The following is a 24,352-nucleotide window of genomic DNA, read 5'->3' on the forward strand; positions in this document are numbered from 1 at the left end:
ACATTTGGGCCTATGATCCATTTGAGCTAATTTTTGCGTATGGTATGAGGAAGAGGTCTAACTTCATTCTTTTTCATGTGGATATCCAACTGTCGTGGCACCATTTGTCAAAGGCTGTTCTTTCCCCCACTGAATTGTCTTGGCACCCTTGTTGAAAAGCAGTTGGCTATAAATGTAGGGGTTTATTTCTGAACTCCCAATTCTGTTTCATTGATTTCTATGCCTACCCTCATGCCAGTACTGCCCTGTCTTGATAACTGTAACTTTGTCTCACATGTTAATGGGAGAGTTCGGGCAGAAATGGGCAATCTAGACTTTTGCTTTCCCTGGTCTGACCAGTTACTGGATTCTTTAGATCCTTCCTCAAGTTTTCAACCACACTTCGTTTCTTCTCTGTGTATCTTTGTGACATGTCCCCTTGCTGGTTTCGTTAGGAGATGATATCCTGATAGACCTGAGAAATTCCAGCTGTCTGACACCTTAGTTTTCTCCTAGCAATGCCAGCTAACTTCATTCTAACTCAGTTGCTTGGCTCTGATGGGCTTTCTCTGTTGTATAGAATTAAACATTTGGGCCATGAAATGATGCTCTGGTTCCTGAAACTCTCTAACTGGTTAGGTTCAGCAGAATAAGCTTACTATACTACTAAGAGATGTAAAGATCTTTCCATAAAGTCTATACAAGTGAGCAATTCTAGCAGATACTTCTCCCACGTGGGCTGTGATACAGACTTTCAAAGCCTAACCTTGTCCTCCCTGGGCCTTTCTTTTACTGCAGGCGTCTGTAGCATTGTGTTGTAGGCATAAGATTTGCTGATATTGGCATCTTTGTAGTAGTGGAGAAATGGAGGACAGGCAAGAGATCTGCCTGGAGAGGTGGAACGCTGGGCAGGACAAGTGTTAACTCACTTCTTTAACATCACTTCAAATTGCTAAACCGAAGAATACAAAGCCCCTGTGACCTCTGGAATCAACAATAACCACCCTGAGACTGTCATTCCTTTCTGTTGTGAATTGTGTGCAGCATACCTAGAGCTTACACTATGAACTGTATCCTAATTTAAGCTAATTTAAATTTCTCTTTTCTGTTGGACATGAAAAAACCTGTACTCCGAAGCTGCCCTTCCTCAAGAGCTTCTATGAAAGAGCCTGGGCCGGGCGCGGTGGCTCACGCCTGTAATCCCAGCACTTTGGGAGGCTGAGGCGGGCGGATCAGGAGGTCAGGAGATCGTGACCATCCTGGTTAACATGGTGAAACCCCGTCTGTACTAAAAATACAAAAAAATTAGCCAGGCGTGGTGGCGGGCACCTGTAGTCCCAGCTACTTGGGAGGCTGAGGCAGGAGAATGGCGTGATCAAGGCGGAGCTTGCAGTGAGCCAAGATTGCGCCACTGCACTCCAGCCTGGGCCAAAGAGCGAGACTCCGTCTAAAAAAAAAAGACCCTGCCCATGCAAATGGGACAGGGAAGTGGGCATGTCAGAAAGCGAGGGTTATGAAGACAGGTTCTGGATTCAGTCTGCCTGAATGTAACTCCTCCTAAGTAATCTTGGACAAGTTACTTAAACTATCCAAGTGTCAGTTTCCTCATATTTAAGATGGTGATAAGAATAGCACCCACCTTCTGGAATTGTTAAAAGGTTGAAATCCCATGTAAGGATCTTAACACAGGCAAGGGTTGGCAAACTTTTTCTTTCTAAAAAGAGCCAGAGAGTCAACATTTTATTCTTTGTGACACCGTAGGCTTTGGGGTTTCCATTGCAGCCACTTGGGTCCTGCTGTTGTAGCTTGAAAGCAGCCACAGACAATGTGCAAATGGACGGGCGTGGCTATGTTCCAGTAACACTGCACTTTTCAAAACAGGTGGAGGGCTGGGTTGGACCTGTAGGCTGCTGTTTGCTGACCCCTGGCTCAGCACAGGGCCTGGCTGAGTGGGCACAATGGGTTTTTCATAAATGCCAGCTGTTCTCCCAGCTTGGGGACAGCTCTTTGACACCGGTCTCCTTGTTCATTTGCTCTGTGTTTTTAACAGAATGTCGAGGTCTTGGCCAGCAGGAGCAACACTTCAGAGCAAGACCAGGCAGGGACCGAAATGCGCGTGAAGCTTCTGCAGGAGGAGAATGAGAAGCTGCAGGGAAGAAGTGAAGAGCTGGAGCAGAGAGTTGCTCAGCTTCAAAGGCAGATCGAGGACCTCAAAGGCGATGAAGCCAAGGCGAAGGAAACGCTGAAGAAGTACGAGGTGAGGCTCGCTGGGCCCAGACCCAGCTTTGGCAGCTGCTGCTCCTTCTTTCCTGCGTAATTGATTTCAAAAGTGGGGAAGGGATTTATTGTCATAATTTAGTTGGAAAGGTCAAGGCAATAGTGAATACATCCTCTCTGTAAGCCATTTCTCTGTTACCCCGGGAGTGGCATGACAGGGAGGCCTGGGAACAGGGAGGGTGAGGTCAGGTGGGAACACGGGTCTAGGCACAGGAATCCCCATGCACCCAGATACCAGACACACCCAGCCTTCCATGGCTTCGCATAGGCCTCTACCTGAAAAGGCTGTCTTAACACCACCATTAGACTGATTCTCACTCAAGACTATGTATTCTTTTTTAACTCATAGTTGATGTTTTTGAAGTGACACTGATTTTAACAAGCCAGTGACCTGGTTGGCCAGACCTCTAGAGTGGGAAGCTGGGAGTGAGAGTTGACACACTCTCAGCAGTAGGAAAGGCAGCTGGCAGTGAAGGAGGAGATACACGTGGTCACTGCCTTTGTCTGTCCTGTGCTGCTGTCGTGGAATACCACATTGGGATAATTAAGGAAAAATAGAAATGTATTTCTCACAATTCTGGAGATAGGGAGGCTAATATTAAGATACCAGCCTCTAGCGAGGGCTGTCCTTCTGTGTCGCGGTGTGAATGGCATCACATGGCAGAAGGGCAGAGTTGGAGTGGGGAACTGACTGGCCAAAGGGGGCCACACTTGTCCATTGACCAGGAACCTACTCCTGTCATGACAGCTTGAGCCCATTCAGAAGGGCAGAGCCCTCATGGCCTCATCACCCCGTAAAGGTTCTACCTTTTCATACCATTACAATGGTAATTAAACCTCCAACATATACATATGCTTTTTGGGGGACGCATTCAAACCATAGCAGTCATCCATCAGGACCACCTGGGTACCTTTTATAAAACTCTGTGTGTGGGGTCCATTCAATACCTGCTGTTTTCAGATCTCCAAGAATAAGACCGGATATTTGTATTTAAAAAAAAAAAAAAAAATTACCCCAGCTGGGCATGGTGGCTCATGCCTGTAATTCCAGCTACTTGGGAGGCTGAGAGGTGGGAGGGAGGATCACTTGAGCCCAGGAGTTCATGACCAGCCTGAGCAATATAGTGAGACCCTGTCTCTAAAAAATAAAAAATAAAAAATCACTCGAGATAATGTGGATGTTCACACCTGGCTAAGAACTGGAACTGCAGACAGGCACACACATCCAAGAACACAGCTGTCGTGTGCCACCTTGGGTCCGTGACAGGCGTGTTGTGACTGTAGCCACTGCCACGTCATGGGTGACGTTCATTTAATTCCACTGAGTCAGTTTCATAGGTACAGCATACATCTAAGTGCACACTGACCCAGTGTTTCGTTGTAGGGAGAAATACGACAATTAGAGGAGGCCCTTGTGCAGGCCAGAAGGGAAGAAAAAGAAGCTGTGTCAGCCAGGAGGGCCCTAGAGAATGAACTGGAGGCTGCTCAGGTAAACACCAAGGGCTGTTGTCATTACTCCCTCAAGAAGAATGCACAGAGACGCAATACCACAGGGGCGTGCGGAGATTGTCCTTGGCCCTTTCTTTCCAGGTAGCTCCCTTTCACCCATAATAACCACTCAGTCATTTGAAGTATCTGTCTAGACCACCAGTTCCCAACTGGGGGGGTTTGGTCATACCTGAAGACAGTTTTGGTTGTCACAACTGGGGAGATGCTACCGGTGTCTCGTGGGTAGAAAACAGGGATGGGGATGCTATTAAATATCCTATGAAGCACAGGACAGCGCCCAGTACAAAGAATGATCGGGTCCCAAATGTCAGTAATGCCAAGGCGGAGAGACCTCCGTTTAGACGTTAAAGAGCTTGACAGCTTTCCAAAGATAAAATACAAGTTGTGTGAGAAGGCTGGCAGGACTGGCCCCCGAGGCGGTGTGGAGTCTGCTTTCTGGCAAAAGGCAATTTCCCTTCTCCTCTGGGCAAATGCACGCTATAGAGCACAGTCCTTCGGGATGGGTATTCTGAGAGGCAGGCGGAGGTCATTTCCTTGAAACTGGATAGCTATCGCCATTCCACATCAGTAAGTTCTTAGAACATTAGATTTTCCCATTTGAAGTACGTTCTCAAGACAGGCCTGTCCTGCCGTTCTGATTGACTTTGCACAGTGACCTCAGGGTGATGGAGGTGTGTCCTCCTCCTGTTGGCTCTCGGGATGCTGCTTAAGTATCTCAGGTGGGTTTCTGAGGAGGTGGAAGCCAGTGTTTTTGAGAGTTGTCTAAGAGGAAGGTTGTTAAAGTTTTCCATTCAGGACCCACTTGTAGTCAGGGATAGGTGAAGTGGGGGCATTAAAAGTGTTAAGAGCCGAGTCAGGTTCAGATTTGTAAATGCCTAGTTGCAGCTTTCCTGAAGAGTACTCAGCCTCATCTCCTAGAGTATAGAGGAGAGGAAGGATCCCCACAGGTCAGCCTAGCTTAGGGACTCTCCCCCAGAATCAGAAGTCTGTGCCTTCTCCTCCTCTTGGGACAAAACTCGTGTTTGCATATAGTAAAGTCCCAATTCAATGTCTGACTGCCTTCACTTTGGATTTTTTTTATTTCTTTAAATCTAGATCTTCATTACAAAATCTTGTGGGGTTGATTTTGTGTGGATGGCACTTGTGCTGTGCTGCTGTTTAAAGCTTAGGTTGGTTCCTGTTACCCAAGCCAGCTGCCAGAGTGTGGGGCTTAAATTTGTGGGCTGGTTGAGGGGCAGGAAGAAAGGAAACACATTTGTGCTCTATAGGAATAAACATCTGGACCTTCTGGGTATGTCCACACCAAGTCCCAGGTGCAGCTGTGGGTCTCTCAGAACTTTTCCTTTGGTCAAATAGGAACTTTTCGCACATATGGAAGTCGTTCCCCAGTTGGGAATCTGCGCTCAGAGTAAATTCAGTGCACAGAACAGATGATGGCCTTGGGGCCTGAAGATGTTAATGTAATCCCCACCCACCCCCACCTCCGGATCTCTAGCCTCGCCTTGGAAATTACCCCTGACATGTTACTTTTGTTGAGGCCCGTTTTCCCAGTGGTGTGGGGATGGTGAGAGTGCTTCGTGCAGTGTGTGGTCGTGTTAGCCACTGGCAGTGCAGCTGGTGAGAATTAAAAATGGGCCTGACAGTTGCACTGTCTTTAGCTGAATTATCTGGTCTTAAAAGCAATGCCATGAAAAAAGCAGCATCACTCTAAAATACTTTGTTTCCTTTAAAATTGGAAACCAGATAGTCAGCTCCTTTTGTTTGGTTGCTCTTTCCGTGTACACTCTCGTCCTTGAAGCTGGCAGCCCAAAGGGACCTTGGCCCTTGAGGAAAGAAAAAAGTAACTGGGATTTTTCTCAGTCTTTGTGCTATTAGTCTATTGCATCTTCATGTATGATACATAGATTTGTTTACATAGTAGCCGAAGACCCCGGTAAATTTATGTCTGATTTCCCATGACTCAGTTAAAAAGTAGCAGAGGGTCATAAAGATGCCGTTCTTGGGTTGCTCAGTGCCCTACCGCTTGCTTCAGGACTGTGTTGCTATCTAGGGCTACTGGAACTGCACTTAAGGCAAGGCATCTGTGATTCTATTTAAAAGTGCCTTCTGCAGATGGGGAAATAAAGAAACCTTTGCTGGAGAAACCACAGTTCTTTCCTTCAGGAAGGGCTAACAGTGCATACGTTATTCCTAGGGCTTTCCCTGCCACCCCATTGGACTTTTGAGTATTGAGACAACCAAGGAAAAAGGGCCCAAGGCTTCTGCTGTTGCAGCCCACAGACACTGAGTGGCAGGGACTCTACGAAGAACAGCTTCCTTCTCGTTAAGCTGCCCATTCCTTGACACCTGTAGGCTTCCCTGCTACTTGGTGGTTGTTAATATGAGCTAATTGAGACCTCAGTCATAGGGTAAAAGTCTGCATCGGTTTACGGATAATGGTCCCCAAGCTCAAGGACGCTCACCCTATGTCTACCAGTGTTGTGTCTCGGATTCCCCAATCTGATATATTTTCCCTAAATTTTCATCTCATGATTCATTGATGAGCTTGTGTTGCTGGCCTTGAAAATAGAATCGCTGTGGCTACAGAGCATTTCACTCCTGACACTGTGCACATGAAGGGTCAGAAGAATGCAAAGTTGCTAAGTTTGCTTCTTTTCGTGTGAATTTGGGACGTTTTCTCAGCAGTGACTTATTGGAACATATTTCTTGAATTACGGAGGAAGCAGACTGTTGTTCTAAACAGTGTTTCTCAACCTCAGTACATATTAGAATTATCTGGGGAGTTTTCAAATGCAAATGATTGTGAACGCCATGCTGAGAAAAATTGTGATTCCATCAGAAAAAGCTAGAATCTACATTTTAAGTACGGGCATCCCATCCTCGCTTGGTGATTCTAACATAAGAAACCTTGGGATCGCTTTTGGGGATAGGCATTCATTTTTAACAGTTAAGTGTTTATCATATTGCCTAATAGTGAACATACCCAGATAGACAGAAAATCTCTCCCTTGCCTTTACAGAGCTTACTACCTTGCAAGAGGCAAGCCTACAAGAAATAATTTAAAAATAATGTAGCAAATCTGTTCTTCTAGGCAATGTGTGTGTGTTGGGGTGGGGGGTGCTGGCAGGCCCTGGGCCCAGAGTGGTGTCTGTGGTGTCTCTCATGGTTCAGGAGAAGGAGCCAGGCAGCCCTGCCTCAGCCAAGAGTGGAGCAGAAATGCATGCATGAACCACATGGAGGCTGAGTAGAGCTGGGTTGGCTTGTCTGCTGCCTGGAGCCCTTGGGATTGGGGTCTAAATGGAGGAGAAAGAGAGGCTGGGGGATTCCTAGGGGGAGGGGGATGAGTTGGATCCTGAAGGTTCTATAGGAAGCCATTGGGGGCCCTCTGTATTTGTTGTTTTCATGAATTGACATTTTTTGGGACACGTGTTTTGAGGGTTTTGTCCCATACCATACTTCACTGGTTCTATAACTCCTCCTCACCCTTTACCCCAACACTGCTAAATCATCGATCAACAGAAACCCCAGGTTTGACTCTGCTTCTGCTGGGTGCCCAGCGGCAGCTGTGCTGGAGCCCACTCCTGCTAATTCCCCCAACACTGAACTTCTGATTACCTTTCTTTTTGCCACCATCTTTTCCCTAACAGCTTTTGTTAATCTTGGTTCTCTTGGCTGCTTCTCAAAGTGCAGCCAGCCCAGCAGAGACCAGGGACCGGAAGGCCGCCACGGGTAGTGTTTTAGCCCCATGTCACGTGGCTGGCAGAGCAGATCTGTTCCTATGCTCTGCAAACCAGGAGAGTCCGAAGTGATTTGGAATGTTTTCAAGATCCTGAGTTACTGCCTGTGGCAGCAGCTTGTAAACTGTTAAGCACTGTACAAATATAAACCATTGTTCTTGTGCAGTCACTGCAGGGACACAAGACCGGGTAGGCCCTGAGTTGTTCCTGTAGTGGCCCACAGTCAGCCCCTCAGTGCCTGACAACGTTTTCGAGATGATTCAGTCTGTGTTTGAGTCAGGTTGCTCTGTTTCGAGCTGTGCCTCTTCTTCTTATCCTGATACCTATGGCCCTAATGCTTAGCCATTTAAAGAAACCACCATAACCTTCCTATAATATTTTAGGATTTTATTTTGGAATTGCATGTTGTTTACATAAAGAACATAAGTCTGTGTGACTTTGTGAGATGAGAGCCTCAGGGGAACTGAGGGGAGTATTGCACTCAGATGGTTGTATTTTATGGTAGGCACTAGTATTTGGTGCTGATTCAATAAATAACCACCTACCTGACTAGTATTTTATCTGACTAGTGTCTCTTCCATTTAACACTTTCTGTTCATCAAGTTCATCAACCTGTGCGTTTCCAAATTCCTTTTTGCCTGTGTCTGAGTCCCATTCATGGATTCTGTTGATGACAACTGCCTTTACCCAAGTGGACCTTTGTTCTGTGGGGTAGTGTTCTCTTCGTGATTCATTTTTAGTTATTCTAACTGTAAGAACCATCTGCATAGCACAGTAAATACTGGAATATTAGGTGTGATGCTGCGTGTCACAGGACATAAATTGCCAAGTAGGTTTAGGTTGTTGTAATATACAACTTGACCTCGATTTTCTTTTTCTTTTTTTTTTGAGACGGAGTCTCGCTCTGTCGCCCAGGCTGGAGTGCTATGGCCGGATCTCAGCTCACTGCAAGCTCCGCCTCCCGGGTTCCCGCCATTCTCCTGGCTCAGCCTCCCGAGTAGCTGGGACTACAGGCGCCCGCCACCTCGCCCGGCTAGTTTTTTGTATTTTTTAGTAGAGATGGGGTTTCACCGTGTTAGCCAGGATGGTCTCGATCTCCTGACCTCGTGATCCGCCCATCTCGGCCTCCCAAAGTGCTGGGATTACAGGCTTGAGCCACCGCGCCCGGCTTGACCTCGATTTTCAAGCATGAACATTCAGGTTTTCAGACACTATCCTGAATGCCCACCACCAGCAGCCTTGGCCATGTATTTCTGTAGCACATTGTTTGTCTGCCCCTTCATTCCTGTGGATGTTTTTGGGTAAGTCAACTTTCCTTTTTGGTCCCTGAATTTCAGAACCAACAATGTCCTTCTGTCTCTGTGGCGGCTTTATTTTGATCTTCTTCCTCATCACGGATTTAACAGATCTGATTGCTTTGCAGTGTGACTGTGAAGTTCCCTGTGATACCCGTTCCTGTGGCTACCTGGTTGGTAGGTGACAGCACTGTCCTTTCCCTGCCATTTGCAGAGAAATCTGAGTTGGACCACCCAGGAGCAGAAGCAGTTGTCTGAGAAGCTCAAAGAGGAGAGTGAGCAGAAGGAGCAGCTAAGAAGGTTGAAGAACGAGATGGAGAATGAGCGGTGGCACCTGGGCAAGACCATTGAGAAACTGCAGAAGGAGGTGAGGGGCTGGAGGAGGAAAGAGGATGTAGGGCCAGATGCCTTTGCTGGACCCAGTCCCCTCTGAGGGTCTGGTGAAAGCCTGGGAAACCTGCGGTAGGTCTAAGCCCTAAAGTGTCAGGGATTTGCAGATCCCCAGAGGCAGCTCTTTCGATTTGTTGAAGAGATACAGAGAAACTGGTCTAGAAAACATGAATGCCAGTCTCCTCTGGATTCTGGGCACCAGAATCACCTCTTAACAGTTAGTAGAAGCAGCCTGTGTGTCAGTGCATATGGAACCGATGTTAACTGGATCAGAATGGATGTCTCTGTGCAGATTCTCTGCATTTGCATCTCTGTGACTTGTCCAGGAGTGTGAAAGCAGCTTCAAAGCTCGGTAGCTGCTGCTCTTTCTCCTCCTCTCTGCCCCACCATGCCCAGAAGGGGAAAGGCACCAAGCTGGCAGGCTTTCTGTATTCCGGGAGCTGACATGAGTGTCTGCTGTTTTCTGACGCGTACTGTGTACCAGACACTTTACTATTTTGTTTCTAACTAGAATTTTACCTGTATCTGCTGATAAAGTTCTATCTGTATCTGCGGATACTCATTCTGACAACAACCCTGTAAGGTAGATATGATTTCAGTGTTTCCAGTGTGGACACGGCCAGGGCCCAGAGAGGTTAATGAGATGCCCCGGTCACGTACTGGTAAGTGGCGCAGCAGGCATAGGACCCTGAGGCTGTGTGCCTGGCTCCAAAGGACGTACCTGCTCACTCCTCCATGCTGCTGCCAAGTTACAGGTGCCCACACCTGGCTGGCTCAGGATCAGGCACTGGGCTGTCTCTGAAGGGGCCGTAGAAGAAAGGGAGAAGAGGAGATGTGCTGTGTGTTGAAATGGGACCCGGACCCTGGTCTCAGAGAGAGCATCCCAGGGTGGGCTCACTCCCGTGTCACTTCTTCTAGATGGCAGACATTGTTGAGGCCTCCCGTACATCGACCCTGGAGCTCCAGAACCAGCTGGATGAGTACAAGGAGAAAAATCGCAGGGAGCTCGCAGAAATGCAAAGACAGTTGAAGGAGAAAACCCTGGAGGCAGAAAAGTCCCGACTGACAGCCATGAAAATGCAGGATGAGGTAATGCCTGGCCAGATAAGTTCTTCCTTTATCGCTTATCAAAGTATCCTTTGCCCTGAAACTCTTCTGTGAGGGACCTGGCGGTAGATTCGTGAGACAGCTTTTGTGCTTGACTCTTCATTCTTCACCTTCTGGATGGTTCTGTGAGCAAATGGCATTCTGGAGCACAAAGGACCCACTGACGGACTGTGAGGCTAAATGGACACAGCTTTAACCTGACCATTTTCTTGATGAATCTACAATTTTTTGCCTAACATGTTTAGCTGCCATTTATGGAGCAGCCGTGATGTGCCCAGCTGCAACCAGATGATTTATTTATGTGCTTTCATGTTTTAATTTAATCCTAGAATAGGGATTACAGTAACTGACTGTTTTTTTGGCCATTCATTTATGAAAATACAGACTTTTATTGGGATGAGGGTAGCAGACAAGAGTTTCACAACAATAATGGTGAATAAAAGAAATCCTCAGGAATTTATGAGTACTGAAATGATTAAAACATTGGCTTTATATTTAAGAAGGATCGAGCAAAGAAACCCAAATGTTAGCTCCCTTCAGGCTTGGCCTCTCAAGAACTGAGAAAAAGAAAGGGGATGTTTTTGATTGTTTTAATGGAGAGCTGGAGGCTTCAAAATGTAAGCACAGCCTATGCTGATTTCCAGCTATATCTCTTGCCAGCTGGGTCACCTTGAGCAACTTACCCCAGCTTTCTGAGCATATGTTTCTACCTCTTTAAAAATACACCACATTTTAGTGACTTAATAATTAAATGAGATAATATGTGAGACTGTGTAGCAGCGAGTCTGTACATCTCAGACACTTCATAAATATTAATTTCCTTTTCTTTAATTTTAAGGCTTATTGTTTTTCATGGACAGTGCCAAGAGCACCAAGATTCCACAGGAAAACATTTTTTTTTCTTTAAAAAACAAACTTTAATTTCTTTGATGATCAAAGAAATGTCACCCATGAGTCAGTGCTGAAACGGTGTAAAAGAACAATAGATATTTATTGCAGACTTCTAGAACACTCTTGAAAGGACCTTGATAACAGATCCCTTTTGACTCAGGGTTATATGATACAGGACTCCAAGTAAGAACTGAAATTAGCCCACTGACATCACAGTTCTCTTTGGCATTAAAAAAAAAAAATCATGTTCATTACTACAGCACAGAGGCAGAAGGATTCAGATATCTGCCAGAACACCAACAAGCACCTGGTCTGATTTGACTTCAAAAGATCACAGTGTCACAATGACCCCTGAAAAGTACTTCCCATTGCGTTTTATATAATGATTTTTATGATAGAATCCTTGGGTTGGAAGGAAATGTAGAGATCCTCTAGTTAGATAAGGAAACTGAGGTCCAGAGAGAATAGTTAAGGCCAGATGGAGACTGGTGTTGTTTATAAAAGAGCAGTTATTCCAAAATAAAAGGATTCCTTGCAAGGAAAATAAAGATGGCCCTTCCTGGATTTTTCTCACTGATGCAGCCCTGTGAGACGCTGTTTCCATGTGAGCAACAGACGTGGACACCTCATCATTCTGCAGGGAAACTACAGTGAGATACCACCCTTGACTAAGATGCTAGAGTGATGGAGTTGTTGAAAACAAAAGTGAATTGACAAGCCAATGTCACTCTGGATCCTTGAAAAACTCAAGCTCAGCTCTGTTCGCTGCCCCTCTTCTTGTGTTTTGATTGAGCTGAGTTGAAGATCTTGGTTTTAAAAAAAAAACACAAAAACCCAAAAGCGACGGGGTCCATTCTAAGTGCTGTAATAGTTGCTGCCTTTGCTTTGAGACAAATAGACATTTTTCACCCATTCTACCTTCCGATAAGCTTGATCTTTAGAGAATCGAGACTTAGTGATTACCACTGTTCAGTTTATTTTCTAAATCCTTTTTAGCAAGGGTGATTTCAACTACTTAAAGCACTAGGAAGTTCAAAAGTTGTTTGCCTACTTATGATTCAGGATACATTGTTCACAGACACCATGCTAGTTATTCTCTTCTGCCGGCTCCCGTCAAGGACTCTGAGTATGACGGGGCCCTTACCAGGTGTTAGGAGGGACCTGCTGGGTGTGGAAGGTGGAGTTGCGCTGAGCGGTGGAGGAGGGCACGCCGGGCATTGGGAAGGGGGACAGGAAGGAAACGCAGGCTGCACATTTGCCTGTCATTCTCTCTGACCCTCATACCCATGTTCTGTTTTGGTATCATCTCATTTGATTCTCATAATAGCTGTAGAAGGCTGGTTTTATAATTATCCCAATTTTGCGAACGAGGAAACTGAGTCATAGAGCGTTTTTTTGTTGTTTTGTTTTTGTTTTTTTAAATGCTCTGGAATATAGCACACCCTCTGTATCCAGAGAATGTCCCATCACTCTTTTTCCATGGGGTGATTTTCATTCTGTGCTTTCATGTACTTTCTGTCATGGTGACCACCAAAACTAGATGCCGGTCTTCATCTGGAGATGTCGTCTTCAAGGCTAGGCTGTTCTCAGAAATGCCCGGTGCTGCTGTCAGCCTCCCAGAGAAGAACACATTTCCTCAAGTTTTCTCACGGGTTTTCCGAAGCTGTCCTCAACTACTGGGGCTTTCCAACTCTCCTGTGACAGGCACCGCAGAAGGGTGGCATTCTGTAGTGGAGTTTGCCATTCGCTTTCATATACTCTGAAGGAAACAGACCCCCTGGTGTATTCTATTCCTGAGACCGTAACTCTACTCAATACTGGTACCAACTCCAAGAGGGTAGGACACTTAGAACAAAGCAGACAGCCTGGGGCTTCACCACATCAGCCCACACAGATGTTTAAGGGAGACCTACTGTGTGCTGAGCTGGCTGATCTCCCCAGGGAGCTTCCAGAGTTCAAGACACAGACTGGCCCTTGTGAATCACGCTGTTTTGTCTGTTGCACTTTATTCAAAGCTATTAGTTGAGTGCCATCTTGTGGATGGAAAAAAGTCAACATTGTAAATTAAGAGCTAATCATTTTCTTCTACAAAGCAGTGGCTTTCCCTAATGTGCCTGTGTATATTGTTAGGTTTTGTGCCAGTAGGTTGCTTTGCGGTCATTAATTCAGTTGTGTGTTCTTTTTTACTGACTTGAAACCTCTTTTGAGGTGACAGTGATACCGGTAGACAATAAATTACCCCCTGGGAAACATGTATTTAGTTAAGGGGCTCTCGAGAATTTTTAACACGGCCTAGTAAAACCTGCATTTAGCATTCAGCCAGGCATGGTGGCTCACGCCTGCAATCCCAGTACTTTGGGAGACCGAGGTGGGCATCACCTGAGGTCAGGAGTTCGAGACCAGCCAGGTCACCACAGTGAAACTCCATCTCTACTAAAAATACAAACATTAGCTCAGTGTGGTGGCAGGCACCTGTAATCCCAGCTACTTGGGAGGCTGAGGCAGGAGAATTGTTTGAACCCAGGAGATGGAGGCTGCAGTTAGCCAAGATCGCACCACTGCACTCTAGCCTGTGCAACAAAGCAAGACTCCGTCTCACAAAACAAAAACAAAAACAAAACCTATGTCTTGCAACCCAGGAATACACGCATCTGCACAAATATATGAATGTCTAGTACAAAAGATTTGCAAATCAGTATTTGCTAATACTCTGCTATTTTTTCTGTTCTATTTAATTAAAAAATACTGGTCAACATCTACCAAATGGAATTTGTAACCTAATAGGTTGCTGCCTATAGCTGGAAGACCCCCTCTTTTTACAAAAAGGAAACTGAGGCCCAGAGGGAGGTAGGACTTGCTCAGGGTCTTCTGATCTCCCATATTATGGGGGGTCCAGCGGATCTTCCTTGTGGTGGAGTCAGCCTGTGCACTGTCTGTGGAGGTCTCTGTGCTCTTGAGGCACCCCAGGAAACCATCCCAGCTGTCTCTCCTCCTAGATGCGCCTGATGGAGGAAGAGTTACGGGACTACCAGAGAGCTCAGGATGAAGCGCTCACAAAAAGGCAGCTTCTGGAGCAGACGCTGAAGGACCTGGAGTATGAGCTGGAAGCCAAGAGTCACCTCAAAGATGACCGCAGCAGACTGGTCAAGCAGATGGAGGTCTGTGGGCCGCACAGCGTGAGCTGGGGGACCTGTGGAGAGCGAGTCTGGGCCACGAGAGAAGCCTCCTCTTTGCTCTCAGCTCCGCCTGTGGGAAGTCTGGGGTTTTTATTCTCTCCCACAGCCGGGTGTAGTGAGGTCATTTCTTGATTGAAGGAAGGGGCCAGTCATTGATAGACTCAGGACATTAGAGTTAGAAGGAATGATGGACACAATTTAGTCTAACGTTCTCATTGTCTTGAGAGGAAATGGAACAGATTCCTAGGGACGTAGGTGATTTTGCCTAAGGGCACTGATAGTTCCTTCCTTTTCTGTTTGTTCTTTGGAGCAATGCTTTCAGCTAACTAGAAGGAACCAAACTGCTGCATGTCCAGAGAGCAGCCTCCTAGGAATCGTCATCCTTCATTTGCCACACCGCATATTCCATTCTTGCTTCCTGTTTCTGGCGCATTTTCCCTTACGGGTTATTTGGCTTTGCCAGAGCTCGCAGCACACTGTGACTCAACTTACTGTGGTATACATAGTATGTACATAGTCCAAGACAGCATATCAGAAAGTGCTGAATGCAGTCACCACATGGGGGTGATCTAGTCACAAGGTGAAAACACAACATATTAGAAAAATGTAAATGAAGTAACACAATCTAAGTATGGACAGTTCACTGAGGTTGACAAGAAGAACCTTAGAATCACTCCATCTGAACTTTTAAAAAAGAATAATTCTTAGGAACAAAACTAACCCCCAGAAACACACACATACACACACAAATCCCAGTAGAATTTAGAGAGCGGGAGAGACACTGAAAAAGTGGAATTAAGAGAGACACTAAAAAATAGTCTCAGACTTTTCAGAGAAGTTAAAATTGTCAAGATTTTGATAAAAGACAGTGCTCAAGGCCATGGAGAGATGGCTTAAATTCAGAATCAGTGGAATTCCTGATTCAACTTTGCAAATAAACAGAAATAACTTTTAAAACCTCCAGGGGACTTAGTAGCCGTTTATATCTAGGTAGTGTTGTTTCAGTCATTGAAGATTTTATTAGATAGGCCTCTTTTAGAGACTGGAATAACCTGATTACAGTTTTATTGCTCTTTTGTAGGACTGCTGTACGTTTTGCTAATGTCCTGGTTCTGATCTCTTTAGGGGTGGTAATTTTAAGTCAAGCTAAGGTCAACCCACTTAACTAGAAACTGATTATTTTAGGGCCTAAACAACCTGGCTCAAAACAAGCTAAAGCCTCTTCAGGCAGTGGAGGAAGAACCTTTGGAGTAATGGCCCTGGCCTGGACCCCTAACATTCCTGCTTGGTTCTGTGCAGTATGGATTGTAGGCAAGAAGAGAGTCCTACAAAGAGGTGCTAAAATCCATAGTATATCCTGACTAAAGAGAACATTTCCTTTGGCCGACTTAGGTCTAGAAGGAGTGGCATAGCTAAGCTTCGTTTGCCCGTTTGCAATATTTAGCTATTTTCCCATTAATTGCAAAATGAATGGCTCTCAAGACCCTGCTACCATGAGATGCACTTGAGGGGTATTTTGTCCCCTAAGAGGCGGCTAGCAGGACCATCTTGCTGTGACTACGTCTTGCCTGCTCCTTCACTAGCACTTAAAATTAATTTTCAAGACTCAAGAGCTCTCCCAACGATGGGCATTTTCTGTAAACTCAGGTGGCTGTTGGATGTAAATGCAGCTCTTGTGATGTCTGTCTGACTATAGTGAGACTGGTCTTGGAGGCATCAGGAACCACTGAATAAACAGGAGGCTTCGGTGCCTGGCCCAGCTCCGATCCAAGTTGGACTTTGAGATGCTTGGCTCCCGGGAGAGGGCTTTCTGGCTTCCTCATAGGTTTTGATCACTACCTGGGGGCCATTCACAGGCGGTTAGTCATTCACATGAATCCTGGGTGTCTTACTGTGATAAATAGAATAATATTTAGGGATAGAGGTGTCCATTGCTTATCAATCCACTTTGGCAATTTCAGAGACAATATTTATATACAAATGCTGCAGGTTCACATTTAGAACTTGGAATGCCAATTGCTTTTTAGCATTTGTGGCTCTGAGTTTACTTAGACTTATGACAGATTGACTGGTGACAGGAGAAACACATGCTCAAGACCAACAACCCGCAGTTCTAAGTGGGGTGGTTGGTGTTAGAAGCCTCTTTTCTTCATATACAAAGCTGCTTTGAAATGTTTTTCTCTTAACACTCAATTAGGTTAGATTAGGAGCCAACAAAGAAGCCACAAATTATTATTCTTAAGTGATGATGAGTTTATCAGAATTAGTTAGCACTGCCTTTTGGTTAATCCAATGCAGGTTTGGGAGTGCACAGTGCAAATGCATGCTGTTCCTTAGACGTCTGCTATAGATTTACTCCTGCAAGGCTCTTGGAAACCCTGAGCAGGATGCAGACAGAAGATTGTCCTGAGCATGAAGTGTTTTTTTCCACATTGTCTTTTAACAGACACTGGCTTGGGTAGATCTGTTTAAAGTTGTTGATTCACAGGGAGAAACAAAGACTTGACAGAAACATGCTCAAATGTCCTTAGTGTTTGTATTAGGGTTTGGGATAATGTTTTTTCTTCTTTTATGTGTTTTCTACATACACAGTTACATTTTACATTACAAGTCATGAAACACGTAGTTTAAGAAATATCTGCCTTGGGCAATGTAAGAAATAGATATATTGTTTTTCCAAACCCTAATGCTAGTCAGATCTCATTTGACCTTAGGGTTCTTTCTCTATGGGGCAGTCTTTGCTCTTAATCCCGATCAGTACAAGTTAAGTCGACTGTGTTTGTGATTTCTCTCTTAGGACAAGGTGTCTCAATTGGAGATGGAGCTGGAAGAAGAGAGAAACAACTCAGATTTGCTGTCTGAGAGGATCAGTAGGAGCCGGGAACAGGTACTGTTCTATAGGTGAATGATGCGTGGATTGTCCCGTGTGAAAATGGAACATGAGGGGTTAAACCTGAGGATTCAGTTAAGGCCAGGAGAGAAGAATTCATGCCGTCTAGAAATTGATGGAAGATTGAATAGTCATCACCATAATAAGCTTCTAGGAGAGACTTTGACCAGATTACTTGTATTTTAGATTTAAAATTTTAATCCTTGGTCAGCTAATTTCCTAATCTATACCTAGCATCATTTCAAGGTTTTTAAGTTTTGTTTTCATCTTTTTTAATTAAGAAACTGCCAGTGCTAGTCCAGAAAAAGTGAAGGGCTTTCTCAATGTTGATGTACAGTTCGTCCAGCACCATTTCAAGGCCTAGGCATACAACTGGGTAAGCTGTCATTAAAAGCACATTCTGTCATTAGAAGTTTCTACATGTATCCACAGGTATCTTGTAAATGAAGGGCTGAGACTAGTGAATACATATTAATTATCTTTGAAACTGCCGCTGAGTGTTCTGAATCCTCTTCCCAAAATGTTTCCAGATTTTATCTGTCAAGTGGTTTGAGCATGCACTGGCGACACAGAAACTAGTTAACAGTACTGCTGTTTCCTTGTGATCTCACTGCTCTCCCCAGATCTCATCTGCCACTCCCAGTCTCTCTCAAAGCCCCTCTGAACCTTCACTTAATTAAAAAATGGAAACACAGGTCAAAAGCCTTTGGGTAATACTGCGTGTATTATCTGCATGTCGCTTGAGAAATGAGTTCCATCGTGTATAACATGAGAGTAACTCTCCCCGATTGCCTCACTGTGTTGTCATAAGGATCAAATGTAAGTGAAACTCCTTCCAAAACTGCAAAAAGCATTCACTTGGAAAGTACTGTTACTGACTGTGAATGCTTCATAGGTTATGTGTACTGCTGATTAACTTGTCAAGGAAAAGGCTGCATCATAGAGCCTACTTTGTGTTGCACCTAACATGGTGCTGGCTACCAAATTCCACACATTTGCTTGTTGAACGAATGACCCTTAGAGCCTCAGCTCTAAAAAGCACTTTTCCTACTATGGCCAATGGATTGTTATTCATAACCACTTGGGAAACGTCCACTTTCTGCTTTATGTTTTTATCCTCTCTTTCCAATCTTCCCTATTCCAAAGGGCACTTTCCTCTGGTCTCTTCTGCTTATTCATATGGATTTCCCTTTCCTCAGTTCAGGGTGACCAAGAATTGAAAGTTGCAGAGCTTGGGGATAGCACCTTCTGAGCAGGCAGCCCTGCTCAAAGTAGAATGCGAATCACTGGCTGCTTTTCCATATTCCGTTAGGTCCCTGTTGACAGATTTCTTTACAAACAAGTGGGATACTCGTGCTGCTTTTCTCCTGAGAGTGAAGGAAATTGCAACCCCAGGTTCATTCCCTGCACCCTCCTCGTGGAGTCTGGGTTCTGTCTGCATGTTCCCAGGCTGTGACTCCTCTGGAGCTGTGAAAGTCCATCAGGCCAGAGCTGCACAGGTTTAGAGAGGGACCTTCCTGAAAACCAAAAGCCCGGATGGAGAGCTGAACCTTGATATCTCTCCTGCCGCCCCCCAGGGTTCTTACTGAAGACTGTGTTTTCTAAGTTCTCTCACTGGAATAAAAGCTGTTTTGCGATGAGCCCCTGCCAGCCTGGCTAAGTAGCCACGTCCCGCCCCGCCACATGTCAGAATCCGCTAAACATTCACAATGACAAAGGATGTGACCATGGATTTGTTTTGCCAGCACTTCTTGTGGCTTATGCTAAGAAGAATAGTGGGAAAGTGTGTCATCCTATCAGTAACGAGGCAGTGAAAACAGACCTTCAGTTCCATGTTTACATCAGAAACAAAACACAGACACTGAACCAGAACATGTCTGCCTCCCTTAGCTCAGCTGACAGCCCAACACCGAGAGAACTGGTCATGCAGAGATCTGGTCCCAGAATTGCTCTGGACGCTTCTTTTTCCTTTCAGCTGAGCACTTGGATCATGGAGAATAGAACTGCTGTCCACGATGTGGTCAAGGCTAAAAATATTTCCACTAAGCCGAGAACTTGATGTCAGTTTAGGGGGGAAGTTAAGGGAACCGAGAACCTGAACTAAGTCCCGGGAGGAAGTTAAGGGAACTCACTTGGTCTGCTGGGGAAAGCAGTGGGCTGGAAGTCCCAGTCCTGGCTCCTGCACTAGCCTCATTTACCTCTGGGAGAGTCCCAGCCTCTCTGAGCTCAGTCTCTAAAATCTTTCAAAAGGAAGTGATTGATCCAGGTGATCTCTGAAGGCTTTTCTGAATTCTAACACTGCAATACTGCAAGAAGGTTTTATACATCCAGAAGTGTCTGACTCACCCTTTACTTTCCCCCATTCTCTCCCTGTATCTGAGTTATATGTCTAAAAAGATGAGTTCCACAAATGTCTACAGCCTCTTTCCCTATCAGCTCTCTTTCCCTCTTCTGTTTTCTTTCTTCTCACTGCATCATCTGAGATAGGGAGGGTAAAGCCTGGTGTTTGTTGTAAGTGGAGAAATTGAGGATCACATTCACGTGGATGTAGGAATTGGTAAGCCAATGAAAGAAACGCTGAGATAAAGTGATGTCTCCCGATTGTGTTCTGAGAGCTCTTCTGGCCTTTGCTGCCTCCTGACTTGTGAGGGAGGGCGGAGAATTGGATGGGCCAAATACCCGCCTCCCTGGAAAGCATCTCATTCTCATTCAAAGTTGAGGTTGAGTCAAGGCTTATTTCCTGCCTCTTGAAATGAAGGCCTTGGGTGTAGACAGATGGGCCCTGATTCTGAGCTCTTCTGGTCCACTTAGATTAACTTCTAGGGCCGTGTGCCTGTGCTGTCCTGCTGGAATCAAAGCAAGAAAAGGGAAACTTCAAAACTTAAGACCCTTTTTCCTCTCCCCTATCAAATGCTGACCTTATGGCATCTTCTTAACAAGGACAGCTCCTAAAAAAACAGGAAAGGGTGCATGTTATCTTGAACCCAAGTAATAGCATCAGCCCTGCCTTCCTAGCAAATTGTTACTAGGCACTGAAAAGAGAAGGCATGGGACATTTTAGTTTGGCGATCTTGTTCTCTTTAATTAAAAAGTTCAAACTTAACAGCTCTCCTTAAACTCTGAATTCTCACAGGCTCCTTTGCTGAATCTTTGCTTCCCCCAAACATCTCCCACTAGCTTTAGTGATGGGACTTAAGTGAATAAGCCAGAAAAAAGATTTTCCAGCAATATTAGTGAATGGTCAACCCCTCTCATAGACTGTTAGATCTGGCAAGGACCTCAGTCCAACTCTCCTCACTTCTCTGTAATGGATGCGGGATTTGAGGCCCAGAGTCACCTGGTGGTTTGGCCACAGTCATGCTGGCAATTGACTGCAGAACTGGGCTTAGGTTTCAATTTCCAAGGCAGTGCTCTATCTACCCATGCTTGCAAAATATGATGAATGCCTGCTGTGTGCATGGCATTGCAGTAAAGCTCCAAGAGGACCAGAAATGGTCCCTGACCTTGAGTTGCTACAGTTTGTTTGAGGAGCTGGGTCAGACCTAAAAAATTGGTAACTAACAATAAAAAACGGTGGATACTAAATGCCAAGTAAAAGATTCAAGCAACTAATGAGGGAAAGACCAATGTAGCAAGAGTGAGTGTGGAAGAATTACTAGAAAGAGGGTGGGGACCTGGGGTCAGCTCTAAAGAAAGGCTAAGATTTGAATAAACCAAGGGGATTGGGAATGGGATTCTAGATAGAAGGAATGATGTGAACAAAGACTGGGAGGTAGGAATCTATACAGCATTTTGAGGAACAATGAATGGATGAATGGATGAGTGTGACTCAATCAGATTTCTAGTTTCCATAGGAAATGAAAGGAGATAAGTTTGAAGATGCAGACTGAAGGTTTGAATGGCTCTATCGTGATGGCAGTGGGCAGCCGTCAAAGGCTGTTGAGCAGAAGAGTAGAAGCATACACTGTATTCTAGAAGACTCATGCCAGGGGTGAGGACTGGAGAAGGGGTGATGGAGAGGAGGCCTCAACTGTGCTGTTACCGGGGCAGAGGACAGGAAAGGCTGCATGAGATGGTGTATTTGATCCTTTCTATGCCTCTGTTCTTTCTTTCTCTTTCTTATGCATACATTTGGCACTCACTAAAAGCTGGCCATGTTATTTATACGTTCCTGGCCTGTATTAGTTCGTTCTCACACTGCTATAAGGACATACCTGAGACTGGGTAATTTATAGAGGAAAGAGGTTTAAGGGACTCACAGTTCAGCATGGCTGGGGAGGCCTCACAATCACGGTGGAAGGCAAAGGAGGAGCAAAGGCACCTCTTACATGGCAGCAGGCAAGACAGTATGTGCAGAAGAACTGCCTTTATAAAACCATTTGATCTCATGAGACTTACTCACTGTTACAAGAACCGCACGGGGGAAAAAACCCACCCCCATAACTCAGTTACCTCCCACTGGGTCCCTCCCACAACACGTGGGGATAATAGGAGCTATAATTCAAGATGAGATTTGGGTGAGGACACAGCCAAACCATATCACAGCCTTTCTAAGGGCTTCCTTTACATGCTCAGGACAGTCTTATTCAGAATGATGGATTCAGGAAATCCTAATTGAGAGAGAAAAGTTTTTCAAACCTCTCGGATGTTTGGACTTTGTTTTCAGGTCTGACTGCTATGAAGGAGAAGGGATGGATTTGGAGTTGATAAAAAGGGATGGATTTGGAGTTGATAAAATGATACCTTCTTTATGAAATAGAAGTATCGAGTATCTGTTTTCTCACCCAAGTATAGTCCCACCATATACAGAAAGGTTTCTGATTGGCTTATAAGTTGAAAGAAGTTCAAGTCACTGGTGTTTGGTCTGTTTAAATCCAGAGTAATCCTTTTTCCTTTCCATCCTCCAAAAACCATGTTTCCATTTATGACAATTGCCATCCTTACCAATGATTCCCTAAGTGCTAGGCACTGTGCTGGGTGCCTCATTTTCTTGTTGTTTTCAGGTTTTGCAAGGTGAAGTGACTACATAGGGTCACACAGTTTGTAGGAGGAGTCACAGTTTGACTCCAAAGCCTCCTGCCTGTTCCCATCATCCCTGCATGAGACTATGTCACGGTCTTAAAGACTACTCCTTCAAATGCATTTGGGTCTCCATTCCCAAGTTAAAAGTCATGTTTCTTAAAATGGGTGAGGATTTAAGTTCAGCTGATCCTCTCCTGATTCTTTATGAGTGCAGGATTCAAATAGCCAAAGAGAGGTCCGGCTTCATGTGTTTTAAATTGAAGGCCAATAGGCTGTTGTGCTGGCTCGATGGGTACTGCTGCAAACACTTCACAGCAGAGCTGGGCCTACGTGGGAAGGCGTTCTCTTGGCCATGGAGACCATGATGACCCAGCCCAGTGGAAAGATGATTCATCAAGCCCAGGCAGCTGGCAGGCAGGAAAAATACCGACTCGAGCTTTGGGTGGCTTCATGGTCTCTCCAGGGACTGAGCAAGGCTGCCTTGTTGCTTCGGCAACTGCAGGATTAAATCCCAGGGATAGAGTTGTGGGCTCCTACAGTCACTTTCTGGAACTGCTCCTTACTGGCTCACACCTGCTCCTCAGTCAGTGTCAGGGGTGCCACGCGTGCTAAATGGGACTGTCTTCTTTGCAGTTGTGAGTGAAAGATCAGAGGGGGTTTTCTTCTTCTCCTTTTTTTTTTTTTTAATTGCTCCTAATCTCAGAACTGCCTCTTATTGTATCAGCTGCTCAAAAACCCAGTGTGCACAGTTGATTAATAATAATTTTCCTCTTTTTTTGGATTTTTTTTTCTTTTTTTTTGAGACGGAGTCTCGCTCTGTCGCCCAGGCTGGAGTGCAGTGGCGTGATCTCGGCTCACTGCAAGCTCCGCCTCCCGGGTTCACGCCATTCTCCTGCCTCAGCCTCCCGAGTAGCTGGGACTACAGGTGCCCGACACCATGCCCGGATAATTTTTTATATTTTTAGTAGAGACGGGGTTTCACCGTGTTAGCCAGGATGGTCTTGATCTCCTGACCTCGTGATCCACCTGCCTTGGCCTCCCAAAGTGCTGGGATTACAGGCGTGAGCCACCGCACCCAGCCTTTTTGATTATTTTTTATGCCAGCCAGGAGTGTGGGCTTGCCAACCTCTTTACAGCCCAATGATAAACACAGGTGATGGGGTTCAGTATTGTTATTGGCCATCACAGATAGCTCTGGCTTTCCATTAACCTGAAAGGCAGCTACTTAGAATTCTGAGAGCTGGGTCAGGACATGGGTGTCTCTGACATAAAACCCACTGGAATCTGATACTGTGATTTCCCATCAAAATACTCAGGATACTTAGCATTCTTTCAATCCAGCTGCGATCCACTTTTGCCTTCAGCTCCTATTCTGTTTTAAATTTGACTGGCAAGTTTTTGTTCATGCTATTTAATGTAATTGAAGGGTAAACAGCATATAAAGCACTAAGCTTATATAAAGAAATACTTTCCCAGCCTCGAGTTTACTCTCCTCTGGTCCAGGAGGCTGGCTCAGCCAAGCCATAGTTCCCCCCGCCTCTCACCACCACCCCAGGGCAGGTGCCAGTGTGGGCTCAGGGTAACAATTTGGTTTACAATATTCCCAAGTCAAGGGGCCTAGTCCTGGGATCACTGCATTGAGGACAGCTAACAGCAGGGACACACAGGATACTTGTGGGTTTATGGTGAAACCGATCCTTCTTGGGGCATTGTCCATAACACCACGCAGTATTCCTTGTATAAGGCTCCACATGGTGGATTTACTTTAGAATTTCATGTCAGGCTGTCCTTTGAAGAACTGAAGGAAGCCTATCATGTTTGCCAAAAGCCCAGGTTTGCAAAGACTCAAGAAAAGGGACTGCCTGCTCAGGTCACAGTAACTGTTAAGTTTTATGGCTACACATTTATTCCTTCCTGTTCTTCACTCTGATTTATTTTACATTTCCATTTTAATAGCCATGGTGGGGGATAAATAATTCCTTTTTTTTTTTTTTTCCTTTGGAGAGTCACCATTATCCTCAGTCTCTCCAGGGGTCCTCCAGGGAGGTCTTGAACCTGTGGGGACCCTCCAGGATGCCG

General features: G+C 45.3%; 2 protein-coding genes and 1 long non-coding RNA gene across 14 annotated transcripts in view; 2 read left to right on the forward strand and 1 right to left on the reverse strand.

Annotated features, from left to right (window-relative positions):
• The window catches only part of MYZAP (myocardial zonula adherens protein), a 338,107-nt gene that overhangs the window by 168,656 nt on the left and 145,099 nt on the right, over positions 1-24,352 (forward strand). The window lies entirely within an intron of this gene.
• Positions 1-24,352, forward strand: part of CGNL1 (cingulin like 1) — a 175,425-nt gene that overhangs the window by 140,933 nt on the left and 10,140 nt on the right. For 8 of the 12 annotated variants that reach the window (XM_028850973.2, XM_028850974.2, XM_077939475.1 and 5 more), the window contains 6 exons: positions 2,030-2,236; positions 3,641-3,745; positions 9,012-9,164; positions 10,106-10,276; positions 14,182-14,343; positions 17,159-17,248. In XM_028850973.2, the coding sequence (XP_028706806.2) occupies positions 2,030-2,236; positions 3,641-3,745; positions 9,012-9,164; positions 10,106-10,276; positions 14,182-14,343; positions 17,159-17,248 (888 nt within the window). The remainder of the gene's footprint in view (positions 1-2,029; positions 2,237-3,640; positions 3,746-9,011; positions 9,165-10,105; positions 10,277-14,181; positions 14,344-17,158; positions 17,249-24,352) is intronic. The other 4 variants (XM_028850976.2, XM_077939478.1, XM_028850975.2 and 1 more) reach the window with 2 other exon arrangements.
• Positions 8,217-9,172, reverse strand: LOC144329880 (uncharacterized). The gene is made up of 2 exons (XR_013395610.1): positions 8,677-9,172; positions 8,217-8,364 (listed from the first exon to the last, which is right to left on the reverse strand). It is a non-coding gene; the product is annotated as an uncharacterized LOC144329880 (long non-coding RNA).

Source organism: Macaca mulatta, chromosome 7 (assembly GCF_049350105.2).
Source record: "Macaca mulatta isolate MMU2019108-1 chromosome 7, T2T-MMU8v2.0, whole genome shotgun sequence".
Classification (NCBI taxonomy): Eukaryota; Metazoa; Chordata; class Mammalia; order Primates; family Cercopithecidae; genus Macaca; species Macaca mulatta.